Source organism: Calypte anna, chromosome 2, assembly GCF_003957555.1.
Source record: "Calypte anna isolate BGI_N300 chromosome 2, bCalAnn1_v1.p, whole genome shotgun sequence".
Classification (NCBI taxonomy): Eukaryota; Metazoa; Chordata; class Aves; order Apodiformes; family Trochilidae; genus Calypte; species Calypte anna.
In genome coordinates this window covers 143,145,212-143,160,278 of record NC_044245.1, presented here as the reverse complement: position 1 = coordinate 143,160,278, position 15,067 = coordinate 143,145,212, and the positions used below count along the sequence as shown (strand labels likewise).

At 38.2% G+C, this 15,067-nt stretch overlaps 1 protein-coding gene across 1 annotated transcript in view; it reads right to left on the bottom strand.

Moving 5' to 3' along the window:
- TG (thyroglobulin) overlaps positions 1-15,067 on the bottom strand; it is a 150,082-nt gene that overhangs the window by 86,417 nt on the left and 48,598 nt on the right. The window contains 8 exon segments of the mRNA XM_030444713.1: positions 2,673-2,738; positions 5,428-5,571; positions 8,256-8,335; positions 8,910-9,021; positions 10,006-10,182; positions 11,224-11,361; positions 12,075-12,155; positions 13,597-13,764. Of these exon segments, the coding sequence (XP_030300573.1) occupies positions 2,673-2,738; positions 5,428-5,571; positions 8,256-8,335; positions 8,910-9,021; positions 10,006-10,182; positions 11,224-11,361; positions 12,075-12,155; positions 13,597-13,764 (966 nt within the window).

Sequence of the window (15,067 nt, the reverse complement as noted above, 5' to 3'; positions counted from 1 at the left end):
CTATGGATCAAGGTGGAGCTGACCAGAGTACAGTTCCTGGGATCTTTTCCTCTTTGCCCTCCTTGAGGACAACAAGTGACATTTGATTTCCTCCCAGCTCCATACCCTGACTGCAAATGGGAGGAAGCAAAGTGCTGGGCACTCTATCCTGAGCACTGTAAATTTGCTAACTAGAAAATTAGGCAGTCAAATACTTTAACTTTCTATTAAAATTTAGGCTTTAATTGTGCTTTATTAAACTCATAGCCTAGATTGGACATAACATTAACTGCAGCATTTTTCAGAGCCTTCTGGAAAAGCACTCAAAATTTAGTATCTTTTTGAACTTTCAATGGAAAGTTTTTGTATCTGTATATATTTATTTAATATATATATGTCTGCTTGCATGCATACACACACACACATAGATACTTGCAACAGTGCCCTTTAAATAGTGACATTCTCTCACACTCACCATCTGGTTACCACACAGGAGTCACAGTATTTTTATTCTCCCTGTACAAGCAGTACCACAATGTAGAAAATTCAGCTACTGCTAGCTTTTCTATGGTGCCCAGTTCTAAAAGTATTACTCTTCTATAGCATATATTCACGTAAATCATTCATAAGAGTTTGGAAACAATGGTTATGAAAATTTTCCAAAATGTCTGACACCACAAGACAGATAGCAACCTGACCTAAACAACCAGGTGGTACTTCTAGTATCATAATGAAGCAGAAAACAAAAAGGACAGATGGTTCCCAGTTGCATTTTGAATGCATCACTGCACAGACTGGTGTTAGGAACGCAAAGAGCAGAGGGTGGTACTGCTCATTTGATGTCCAAGCTAGTTCTGCTCTTAGTAATTCAGTGACTTCTTCTGCCAGCTGTCCTCAGGACAAGAGCCCTAATCCAGAACCTTGCCATGGAAAGTTCTGATCACTTGAGTGGTTACCCAAACTTTTGCAAACCAGGGACTTCCCCAGTTGCTCTGCATTTGGAAATGGGTGCAATAGATCAAGATTGTTACTTAGGGTAAGCTGCACACCTTGTTTGCTGTGGCTTAGTTCTGGGAAGTCTTTAAAGCAGAAAGAAAACGACAGGCTTTCCTTAAATGCTGCTTACACCACTATTTTACAAGATTTAAGAAAGCAAGAAAAACATGAAAGGAAAATAACAAAATTGTTACTAAGCTTCATACTGGGAGGAAGAAAGATTTAGTAAAGCAGTTTTCTACATACCGTGGGAAAGATAGTCTGCAGGAGTTGAAAGGCCAACCTACACAGTACCCCACTAGCTACTCAAAGCATTTCACACAAAAGTTAAACGTAGGAGTTTTTCTCCTATTAGATTTTAACATCATTAAAAAGCACAAGTCTACTAATAAATACAAATGGTCTGAACATGATCATGACTGGTGTTCCTAGATATGATGCTAAAAGGGTTAATAAATTTTGAGCTCAATATGGGAAATTCTTTGCAAATATTAACCATCTAGTACAAGTCAAGTTGCATACAGTTTAAGGGATGACAGACATAGATAGATTAAAAAATGTGCCCAGGTCACAGAGATAGATGAGACTTCTCTATTTCAATCTAACCTGAAGGTTAAATTGGGCTACCTAGTGCCTAGTCAACCTGCTTCCTTTCTGTTACACTCAGAATTTAGCATATATGCTGTGTATTTCTGGAAAGGACACACCAGGCAAGTCTTTGGCTGTTGACAATTTGCATATATTTTAAGGCAGCAATAGACACAAAGGTCTGAAAGACAGTACTTAAGTTTCATTTTTTAAGAGGATCCACCCACTTTCAGAATAACACATGTGAGTATCATCAGATCCATTTACTGCAATACTGAAATCAATATCTCCCAATACAAAGAAGATGGTGTCAGAGCAAGTTAAAACATCTCTCCAAAAGCTGGACCCAACACACACCTCAAATCCTACATTTCTTGTGTTCCAGTTCTGAATAATCTTTATGACAATGCTCCCATCCTTGTGCGAAACCACGAACAAGGACTACAGGCAGGACAGTTTATCATTCTTCTACACCAAATATAAAGTTAGATAAAGCAGCATTAACATCCTGAGGAATTGCACCTTTCATTATCTTGCTTTTAAGACTTTCCATTTCCATTGCAATTGTTTGTTGCTGTTTGAAAACTCATTGTCACTCCTGGCATTACTGAGAGCAATTGCTGGTGATTTCAGTGGCTAATTACCCTCTTTGCCATCCTGGCAAGCACCAGATGATACAAACCCACAACATGCTAGAAACCCACAACAGAGGACAATAACGCAATAAACAGTTTTTCAGGAGGCTACCCTTGCCAGAGCTTTTCTCCAGTGTTGACTGCACTAAACTATGAAGTTTTATCCACAGAAAGTGATGTGGCATCCACTCTTATAATAATAAATTTCTACTTCAATCATGCCAAGTATTTTGTCCCAGTGACCTCTTGTGGAAGTGACTTTGAGAGATATTATAACAATTATATGGGAATTTTAACAATTCTTATGTTTATATTACACACTATGAATAAAAATTACTAAACACCTTAACAAACAAACTCATGGGGAATACAACAATTTCATTATAGTGTGGTCTTTCAGCAACAGATACAATGAGAGGATGTTTTGGTTTTTTGGTTGCTTTTTTTTGGGTCTTAACATGTGAATACACTTACCACTTTCTGGTCTGAGAGGTAAACTAACAGGTGGACACAGATTAGGCATGGTGTTTTTCAAGTCAGCTAGAAGCAAAAAAAAAATATTTGAAAACAATTACACTTCATGGTTTAAAATGTAACCAACACCTCAACATTTACACCATTACTTCTGGGATCTGAATGTTGCATATTCTCAACACAAAGAGTGCAAAGCAGCTTTGCTATCTAACCCTTTTGGGCTTCTACAAGAAACCAGTCATCTCCAAATCTCTATTTATAAACAGTCCCACAAACACTTCTAAAAAATGCAGTTCTTTACGAATAATGCTTTTCAATAGTTAAGTGGTTTTTTCCATGGCCCTCTCTGCGTGGTTTTTTCTGCATCACAAGAGACCCGAGATTTTCCCTGATCCCTGATCAGAAAACTGGAATTTCTTAAAAGGAGAAGAAACAAATCATTTTCCAGAAGGATGCATTTCAGATTAAAATTTAAACAATCATTCATATTTTCTATGCAAAATACTTCTCATTTGCTAACTTTTCCCTGAAACTTTCCTAATTTTAAACAACAAACAAGAAGTTTCTTCTGCACATCCACATTTTCTAAAATATTTTTGCTGATCAAATCAATTATAAATTACTAAGACAAAATAAGCCACCATCCCTACAGAAGCTAAAGAGAGAGATCAGGTTTTCTTTTTCCTTGTTCCACTTCATATTGCCTGTCCATGTAATCAATAGTTATTTCTAAAACTCAGGAGTTTTACCATTCACATTAACAAGAGTTAAGAACTGAGCCTATCCAAAAATCTCTTTAAAACACTACCCTATTATGTTCCCCACTGCTACTGTGTGTCTACATATGAAGTCAAATTTCTAGAGAGAGAAGCTGCTTGGGCAAACAGCTCATATGTCAACGTTCTATGAAACATGGAGACACAAGGACCTGCCTACATCAAGACTGCAGCTAAAACCAAAGCCCTTCTTCATGCTAACATCCCACTGCCTATGGTAAATTCCTCCCTCAGATTTCATTGGTTTTCCCTTTCAACCTCAGAGATTTCTTTTTCCTCTTCCTGGCTCCCAGAGCCCCAACACACTGGTACAACTAATACAAATTTTTGTCTGTAAATATCTCTATTTGCATAAACATCTGTGGCTTGCTCTATGTTACAGTGGAAACACATCTGAAGCTTCCTCACTATGTAAGGAAATGTCACCACCATCTACACCTCCATCATTTCCACTTCACCTTTCTATCATTCTCATTTCAAGGACAAGGAGCTGCTTGGAAGTGTCCAGCACAGAGTGACCAAAATGATGAAGGGAGTGGAACATCTCCCTATGAGGAAAGGCTGGGGGAGCTGGGGCTCTTCTCTTGGACAAGAGGAGAATGAGGGGTGACCTCATCAATGTTTACAAATATGTAAAGGGTGAGTGCCAGGAAGATGGAGTAAAGCTTTTCTCAGGGGTGACTGACAACAGGACAAGGGGCAATGGTTATAAACTGGAGCATATATAAATGGTTCCATATAAATATTAGGAAGAATTTTTTCACTGTGAAGGTGACAGAGCACTGAAACAGGTTGTCCGGAGAGGTTGTGGAATCTCCTTCTCTGGAGACATTCAAAACCCAGCTGGATGCATTCCTCTGTGACTTGCTTTAGGTGACACTGATCTGTCAGGAGGGGTTGGACTCAATGATCTAACAAGGTCCCTTCCAACCCCTAAGTTTCTATGATTCTATGAATGAGGGCTTTCTTTACATTTACCAACACTGTAAAACACAGCGTACTAGCAGGATATCTGATTTACCTCTATATAACTTTTATTGGGATTATCTTTATGTCATATGCCCTGGGCACTAAATATCCACACTTCATGCCTCTCTTCTCCACTTGGATATCAGTCCTTCTCTAATATGCAAGAACTAAAGGAGTCTAAAGCAGGAAAAAGGACTCCTAACTCAATTTTTAACCTTTACTCCATTAACATTGCCAGATTTGCCCCCACGCGGCCTCACTGCTTTCAGCAAAGTTTGACAAGGTACTCCATTCAGACTCCATCATTGGCCATGCTCCCATACAGAGGAAAAAGTCAGATGATCAACATCCTTATCCTTTCAGTTAACTCAAAATTTAACTAAGTAGAACTAGAGCGACTCATGAAGAATGTTACAAAAGACAAACCCATTCAGAATTTTCAATAAAGTAACAGAGATTTTTGTTTCGCTATGGAAAAGGAAATTAATTTTTACTAGATCTGCTTTGATTCCTCTTGAGGAAATAACCTAACCTCTCATAACTTCTGTTTAAATGTGTGATGGCCTCTTACTGCTTGAAGAATACAGTGCTACCTTAGAATTTGGTCCTTTGTAAAAACAGCCAAAAGTGGGTTTTTAATTCTGTAACAAATCCAACCCTTTTGAAGCTATGCATACACACACACTGTTAAACCACAAGCCACGCAGCCAGAAACAAAGAATGATGTCCTGAGCAGGACTGTGCAGTGAGACAAAATATATTTGGATACCAACATTGGCCACAAGTCTCAGATAAAACATAAGAAATTAAATTATACCTCTTTGGGGTATTTCTATAGCTTTTCTATTGAAATTGAGATTGAAATACCTTTCTTTCCCTTGCACATATTTGTCTGGTTTTTTTATTTGTAATCCTTGCAAATGAGTCTCCATTTCTATACATTAAAGCTAATGAATAAGCTTCAATGTACAGGAACCAGTCAAAAATGCCACATGCCCTGCATTGCTTACCAGGCTTTTGATACCAGCCAAACGGGTGTATTCTGACTTCAGCATTTGGTGAATTACAATCTGAGATTTGCCAAGCACTTCTTGTTTCTTCAGCACACATCTGGATTCCAAGGCTGTTCAGGGTCAGGCATATGATCTTTCCACCTGTCAGGAAAAAAGACAGTTACAGAAAATTTTCCTCTTCCAGATAGTATCTTGAGGGAAGTGAATACAGCACAGTTCCACAGAGTTAAGTGGAATTCCACTGATAAAAATCAAAGGAAGGAAATACCTAATATGGGCCAAATATTACTATTGTTGAAAATAGTGACAGAAAAATCACAATTAATTCAATATGTGGGAACATGGGTAACAGCATTATAATCCATCAAGGTCGCCAGAAGTCATCAGCAAATTCGCAGACGACACTAAGCTGGGGGGAAGTGTCGATCAACTGGAAGGCAGGAGGGCTCTGCAGAGGGACCTGGACAGACTGGAGAGTTGGGCTGATTCCAATGGGATGAGGTTTAACACGGCCAAGTGCCGGGTCCTGCACTTTGGCCACAACAACCCCATGGGGAGCTCCAGGCTGGGGACAGAGTGGCTGAGAGCAGCCAGGCAGAAAGGGACCTGGGAGTCTGGATTGACAGGAAGCTGAACATGAGCCAGCAGTGTGCCCAGGTGGCCAAGAAAGCCAATGGCATCCTGGCCTGTATCCGGAACAGCGTGGCCAGCAGGTCCAAGGAAGTGATTCTGCCCCTGTACTCAGCACTGGTGAGGCCACACCTCGAGTACTGTGTCCAGTTCTGGGACCCCCAGTTCAGGAAGAATATTGAGGTGCTGGAGCAGGTCCAAAGGAGGGCAACCAGGCTGGTGAAGGGATTCGAGCACAGACCCTATGAGGAGAGGCTGGGAGAGCTGGGGCTGTTCAGCCTGGAGAAGAGGAGGCTCAGAGGAGACCTCATCACTCTCTACAACTCCCTGAAAGGAGGTTGTAACCGGGTGGACGTTGGTCTCTTTTCCCAGACAACTTTCAACAAGACAAGAGGGCATGGTCTTAAGTTGTGCCAGGGGAAATTTAGGTTAGATATTAGAAAGAATTTCTTTACGGAGAGAGTGATCAAGCATTGGAATGGGCTGCCCAGGGAAGTAGTGGATTCTCCATCCCTGGAGATATTTAAAAAGAGACTGGATGTGGCACTCAGTGCCATAGTCTAGCAACCGCAGCGGTGGTAAAAGGGTTGGACTCGATGATCTCTGAGGTCCCTTCCAACCCTGCCAATTCTATGATTCTATGATATGATTCTAAGTATTTCCACAGAGCAAAGATCAACACCTATTCTTTGAGCAAACTGCACTTTTTGATTATTGCAGTCCTGGAAGTTAAAGATCTACAGGTATGATGAAACATGGCCCCTGCTTACATCAGTACAAAAATTCTCCCTTTCAAAGATGCAGTGTGAATATTTCTGTACTTGAAAAATATGTAGAGTTTGAAACACAGCTGGCAGTTTCTTTGGAGATTTATCCTGACTCATGTTAGAGTCATTACTGAAATTTCTCTTGACTATATGACTGCCAGGACTGGATGTCCAAAATTCCACAGATAATAAATATTAACCAGGTAAACTAACAGGTTTCATCTTTGCATATTCATCGCTTAATTAATTTTACAGCTGTTTAAAGAAACTTAAAGTCATATTCAGTTAAGACTTCAAATTTTACATGGTCATAGTGAAAGCATGAAAAATGCCATCTATTTTTCATTTGAGCAGTAATTCCAATCTGAATTACAGTAGATTAATTTTCCAAGCTACCCATTTTTGACTGTGTGAAATTAAACACAAGTATTTCTGAAGTGTTGTGAATTCCCAAATGAAGTGTAAAACCAGCAAGATTTAATGACCTCAGGGAGAGCTAATTAGCACATGACACCTCTGAAAACAAGGTCAGCCATTTTAGAGGCCTAAATCTGAGTTTGGAATAAAATAGAAAAAAATATTTAATTGACTTTTACCTGGATGGCATCCAATTTTAAACATGTGCTAAAGAATTTGTTTTAAACAGAGCACTTCCTTTACAGGCAATGGAGAGAAAGAAAAGTATCTCCAGAACAGAATTCAGTCAACCAAATGACCCCACAGTTGTGTTTATTTCTCTCTCCGATGATTACAGAAGGAGCACAGGGTGGCAACACCCCTTAACTTTGCCATCTCAGGTGAGTAAAATGTGTTTGACTTTCTAGTGGCTTTCAAGTCATTCATACTTCTAAAGATACAATTTCCTCACACAAGCAGAAATCCTACTTGGGATGTGAAAATACTAAGGAGGAAAAGATAGGCAGCCTCTATCCTCAACTAATCTTCCTCAAGTAGAAGACTAAAATTTGGGAGCAGAGAAGTTCAGACATCCAAGAAAACCAAAAGGCTAAGCTGCCCTCAAATATCTATGGACATTTTGTGTGTTTTATGTGCATTTAATTTCAGTAATATTTAGGCTTCTAAGACCCTTAGGCTTTAAAAATAAAATAAGATGAAAAAAGTCAAAAAAAAGTTGTCAACCAACATTTTGGAAGAGAGATTGGTAAATGATAGCACAGAATTCAGTTTGAGTTCCATGCTGTTGGAACTGAAGCCTCTTAAGGACTCATTCTCATGAAGTTTTCTTAATAATTTCCAGGATGGATGGTGTGTCAGTGGGCTGAACTCCTAGCAATGGTTATGGTTACTAAGAAAGGTGGTAAATAAGAGTTGCAAGGTCTTCTAAATTGCCCTTCACAGCAAATGGGTGGTAAAGTTTGGAATAATGGAGACTGATTTTGTTTAAACATAAAAATGGTGAAAAAATACCTGATAACTGCGAGTCATTAAGGAAGCCAAATCCTGTGCAACAAGGGTCAGCATCACACCAACGTTCACATTCAAAAAATCTGAGAGAGGAAAAACATCATTACTCTTAGTATCATTAATAACCTGACTCCGTCATGGAGAAGAGAAGAGAGAATATTGCATAGGGAAGAGGCACTGAGAACCTGTAAATGTGCCTTTAGTTCAAGACTGCTTCATGGTTCTTTAAACTGCATACATTTTCCATTTTTAGATGAAATTATATTTGATCAACATACATCTACCAGAATACATCTAATGACTTTGATATCTGCACTAAAATTGCCAGACAAAAATTAATTTGGTGTATTTCTGCCAATCGATTTACCTGGCCAACCAGCAATGTAATAGCAGTATAATTAACAAATCATATATATATATATATATATATATATATAAATAAAATTACTAATTATTATTTTATTTATAACTCAATTATAATTTTTTAAAAAATTAAAAAATTTTAAAAATATGCTTTTTTTTTTCTTTGCTAAATATTCTCAAATTATGCTGTTCTTGGATTAATACACCAGATCCCCTTCATCTGCCTAACAGCTCCTTGGTATTAAAGGTATGACTGAACTTTGCAGATAAGCCAAAAGACCAGTGGTGTCCTACCCATCTGAAACAGCTTTTTTGCTCATGTCAGTCTTATTCCTCACAGAGATCCCCATTACTTTCTGGAATGGTATGCGTGTGTAGAAGCTCTTCACAGAACTTTTTAGAATGACTGGAAGGAAAAAGAAAAAATTAGAAAAATCAGCTATGTTGCAATTTATATATATTGGTCAAGTAATCCCATGGTAAGGGTAAATTTTATGTTTCTGTGCTAGAAGAATCCTGACCTAATGAAAGGTAATTTTACATTATCACAGTAAACTTTTGACGCTGAGGCTTGAAGATGAATAGAAATCCAACAAGTGAGAGGTCTAAAAGCTGAGCAAAAGCACATCACCAGAGTAAGACTTCCAGCCCAGAGCTTCTACTTCTGAGACCTGTACTGATCTTTCTGAAAGGTCCAAAAACCGGGGGACAACTCCAGATTGGAAGACTCCAGCACACTCACGCATTAGTCATTTTGTGCTACACTTTGAGCTCCCCAAGAAGACAAAATTTAATAGTTTGTTTCAGAGGACCCCTAAATTTTTCACAGCAGAATTAGTCTCCTGTACAGTGATAACAGACTTGTTTGTCCAGCTTCCTCACATGAGCCCTATGAAAAAATCATTGAGCTTGCCAACCACTCAAAGAGCAGAGGTTAAAATCCAGATTTCAATTATTCTGACCTTGCTAAAAAACAACCAAACAAAACAAAATCGACCCATATCACACTCAAAAACATCCAGTTTTTGTACTGCTTAACTATTGTGGAAATTCTTATGGTAGAAAATGGGATTGGTGACAACCCAATGGTATTCCCATTTCACTACACTACAGCAACATTTAAAACATGGTGTTTAAATTATCTGAGCTACCACTTGCCTCTATGAATTGAAAATAACCGAGGTGGAGAGCAGACCTCATGGTTAAGAGCTTTCCATTGTGAACTGAAAATGAAAACCCATATTCAGAAGAGTCTGGCCTTCCCCTGTAGCATTGCTTCTCAGGGTTCATTCACAGATTCAGACTTGTTATTTCAGAATCAAGACCCAAAGCACAAGCTTACATTACCAGGGTTAAAGCACACATCATACATCCAGATCCCCAAACTTGCCTATTTTGCGATACAACATCTGTGGCTGCCAGGGTAGTACAGTTGCACAGTTTTCTGGTATTTGACTGACACTGCCATCACAAATCTGTGCCTCTGGATAGAGGGTGCACACAAAGTATGTGTCTGTGGCATTCTGAAGATCTGCCATTCGACAGAACTCATCTTCTTCTGCACAACCTAGGAGGCAAAATCACTAAGAGTTAAACACACACAGAGATTTCTCCTCTCTCTCTCCCTCTTCATGTCTTCAGACCACTTAAAGCAAACATCAGAAAGTGAGAATATCAACATCACTTTATTACGGTGCAAAAGAAACAGGGACAGATTCTGTTTCTTGTGACACTGAAAAACAGGTTTACTTGGAGAGCACAGAAAACTGTGAGCTGTTGACTGGAAAGATCCACTCCCCTGTGTGCCAAGGATTACTCTCATGTTTGGGGCCACACTAACTCTGTGATTTGGGGGATCTCTCTCTTTTTTTTTTTTTAATACATTTGACATGCAAATTGTGTATAAAATAACTGCATCAGTTGTGAGTGTCTCATTTAAAGAATGAAAACGACAAAAAAACCATATGTGATCTACAATGTCTTTTTTTGCAGTGTTCATCCACTACATAAAAAATACAAATCACTTTTCCAGAAGCAAGTGTTAAAGCATTTGCTTGTAGCATTTTTCACTGAAACTTGCCTTAATTTAATAATGCACCTTTGGAAAAGACACAAAGCTTTCAAACTTATTTCTTAATTACAGTTGCAATGGATTCTGTGAATAATTACCTCACTGCTTCATTTTAAGCTTCCATAGCTCTACTGACCTCTTGCAGTGATGTTTGTTCTGCCTTTCTGGTAGTGAAAGGTAGAAACTCTTCTCCATTTATCGTATGAAAATATAATTTATCATTTACCCCAAATATCTGCATTTTACTTTACCCTATGTCATCTATCTATTTGGAGGGGTACCTGTTTAGAAAACAGAATATTGCCTAAGCTGTATCTTCTGCTTTTCCTGTCCACAACAGGGATTGGTGGGTACCCTTTCTGCCACATCCAAGACCGTAAGGAAGAAACAGGTATCTCCATTAGCAACTTCTATGAATATTTTTTTTCAATAAAAATCTCTGAGTCAAGAAATTCTACTCATAGTGACTATAATACCTATTAAAAATTCTAATTACTTATTATTCCCTACAGAATAATCGTCTCCAATATGTCTTACGTGTGAGACACCAAAGTGCAGCTTCTTCTGCTGAGTACTTCTGCCTGAAGACCCAATACTGCTGGTATGAGAGAGAATAGTTCTGGTCACTTCGTATCTGGCTGTTGTCCATTAGGTAGAAAAGATCCTTGGTGGAATCTGAGATCCAACAAAAAAACAAACAAACAACAAACTAACTATGAACTGGAATAAATTAAATTTATTTCTATATAAAATTCTTCCTTTCACAGCTAAACAGAAATGAGTGATTTTTGGAGGTAGCACACACAAAACACTCTTTCTAATAACGAAATTGTCCACCCACAATTACTGATGCTTACTACTCCTAGATTATGCTTCCACAGACCACAATAAATGACACCTTTCCATCACCTGCCTGTGATCTTTAGATTTGTATGCAATGCTTTACATCTCCTGAGCTCCCCCTGAAACAAAGCTATTTGAGGCTGTTTTGAAATTAGGGTCGAATATTAAAAGAAATGCACACTTCTTCACTGATCTCTTACAAATTTCTTCTTCAAAACCTTATTATTTATCAAATGCCATCAGCAGGTCACGTCCCCAGTTAATCCAACATTTTGAGAGACTGAGTTACTTAATTTTACATGCACTGAAACTACTAGAAAAAAATTAAAACAGGAAAGTAAAGACATGTTGATGATTGCAGCTTAACTGCTGAAGCACACATCCTGGGTGCATGTATAATAGCTTTGAATTTTCTGTCAGAAAAAAGATGTTACCATGTGCTTTAATGATAATTATCAGGTAATTAAAACTCTGAAGACGTTTAAGTTCTACACACTCTCCCTTCCATCTTCTGCTGCCTTTTCTGTCCACCCTTATGGCAATACCTGACAACATCAGATCATTCTCTGTCATCAAAACAGTAGCATCACACGAAGAGGTTTTCGTTCGGGTGAACATATCAGAGCCTGGAATGCAATAGGATTAAACATTTAAAAAAAAAAAAAAAAGTTTAAAATTAAATATTTTAAACTGTGCCATTTAGGAAAACACTCTAGGTAATTTAACTTTACTAATAGATGAATCAAAAATTAGTAAAACCATCTGGTTGATGCCCCCCTCCCTGAAAGTGCTCAAGGACAGGCTGGATGGGGCTTGGACCAACCTGGGATAGTGGGAGGTGTCACTGTCCATGCAGGGTGGTTGGAATTGGGTGATCTTTAAGGTCCCTTCCAACCCAAACCATTCTAGTGTTATATCTATATACATATATATATATATATGATCTATGTATAACTGGAGAAAGCCTGTTTGAAGGATAAATGTAGATGCCATATCGACAATCATGATGCCTTCAGCATCAGGTCTCTGGAGGCTGGGTGTATTTATAAAGCAGTATCACAAATCATTTGTTCAAGTCCTGCTATTTAAGTCATGGCATTCAGAAGGTAAAGTTGCAAAAACAATACATGCATAATTAGGCTGATCAAAGTAACTCATTTAGTCACATATAATGTGCCAGAATATTATGGTACCTAAACACTGCTGGAACAAAGACAAGTTTCTCCATGATACCACTTTTTTCATGGGTATTAAAAGTTATAAAGCATTTTCTCTGGCACAAGAATTTGCTCAAATTTCAGGAAACTGCCAGTAGCAGAATTACTCCAGATTACTCCACCCCTGCCAGAAAAGACTTTAAAGAAGTCTCAATTTGGACAGTGAGAATGCCACTTCAATTATGGAACACACCTCTGCCACTGCCCACAGTTCATCATAACCTTTTATAGCAATTTCTGTGAGGTAACTCACCCCTCCATAGGTAAACTTGCTGAAAGGTAGTAAAATTTCTTTCTTCTTCTTCTATCAATTTAGAAGCTAATTAAAAAAAAAAAAAAAGTTAGATAGCTTCTCAGATTGAACAGGTAGTATAGAAATGCTCAGAAAATACATTAAAAACATCACTAGACTGTGCATCACCTTACTCAAAATACAAGACCCTAAGAAAGTAGGACCCTGGTGCTACTCTAGGTATGGGCTCCCCAGGTTTTAATCTATTTTCAGTCCCTGTTTTTTTCTGTGCAGCTCTGGGCATCTCTTTTTGCTCCAGAGTTTGCCTTTCTTTCAGATTACTGGCTTTAATCTGTCTGAATTAAATACTGGAAGAATCACAGGCTGACATACTAAACACATTCTTGACTTTCATTAATGTTCATACAGTAAAACAAGAGGTTTATTTATATAACAAAGTAAACAATTAGAGTTCTTATTCTTTTATAATTGTACAGATATGGATTTGCTTGAGGAAAAAAAAAAGCATGGAAGTATAAGCACAGGGTGATGAAAAAGTTAGAGTCTATAAAAGAATTTAATAAAAGTAATGTAAATTGAGATAATTTCTTTACATACTTCCACTGAACACTTGTCCTCCCAGGGTGAAAGAAAACATCTTCTCTTTTTCATCATAGCTCACACCTTTACATATTCTACCTATGATGGATGTTGGTGTTGGACTCCAGCCATTTGCATTGCAGATCAGCACATCTGGAGAGCTCATCAAACTACACAAAATGGTACCTAGGTTCAGGCAAAGAAACAGTTTCATAGCTCCAATAATGTTTTGCACCCACACAGAGCTTTTCAGCCAAGCATTCCAATACTGTCTCTAAATGACAGTCAAAACTGTGTCACTGAGAGAGATACCCTTTAATATTGCTGTGAAAAAAAAAATATAAAAATAAAAAAAATATTTAAGAAAGAAGAAGAAAATCAGAGCAAACTGGAGTACTAGGGTTAGCAATTCATTCTTGTACTGAACTGGAGAAAGGGAAGTTGAGGGGAGACTTTATCACTCTAACTACAACTTACTTATCTACAACTACCTGGAAAGAGATGGTAGCCATGAGGGTGTTGGTCACTTCTCCCAGGTAACAAGAGGAAATGTCCTCAAGTTGTGGCACAGGAGATTTAGACTGGATATTAGGAAAAATTCCTTCATCTAAAGGGTTGTCAGTTACTGAAACAGGCTGCCCAGGGAAGTGGTGGTGTCAGCAACACTTGGAGGTATTTAAAAGACATCTAGATGTGGTGCTGAGGTGGACTTGGCAGTGTTCTAGGTTAATGATTGAACTCAAGGATCTTAAAGGTCTTTTCCAACCAAAACACTTCTATTATATTTTATTCTATAAACATTTATACCCTGCTTTCAAGAGATTTCAAGCCCATACTATTACCACATAATAAAATATTAATATTATCTGATAATTCCCCACAATGTTCTCAGCACTTTATAGCACCATGGAGACATATTCAATCTTTTGGCAACCTTAAAATCTCAGGCTCTGAATCAAGAAAGCACTTACATTTTTACTGGGATGGTTTTCTGGATTGGTGCCTGATTTCAGTCTGTCCAGGCCTGAATCTCCCCCAGCCTCATGATTTGGGCTTGGAGGACCAGGATGCTCAAGGCCAGGTGTTGTGGCATCAGGCTGTTACTATAGCATCTAGAAAATACTCAGCTCTTACTTTGTACTTACTGTCCCAGCTCTGCAACATTCACCTTCTCCACACCCACTTCTACAACCACAAGTATGGGGAACCCAAAAATTTTATGGTAAATATATAAAGAAATGGAGCTACAAGATCAACTAGAATGTTTTTATGAAAAAAATGTGAGAAGCCAAAGCAATATGTAATTTCCTGGAAAAATTTGCTTGACAACTTCCACAGGGAAAGTTTTTCAAAATCTAGGATCAGTTTCTACTCAGAAATAGGGAACTGCTTGCCACATAGCAGCCAGAAGCATGTCTTAAAAATTAAGAGCCTGTCTTTTAAATATTGAGACATTTCATTTAGGACTGAATGTTTCCTGTAGGAAATG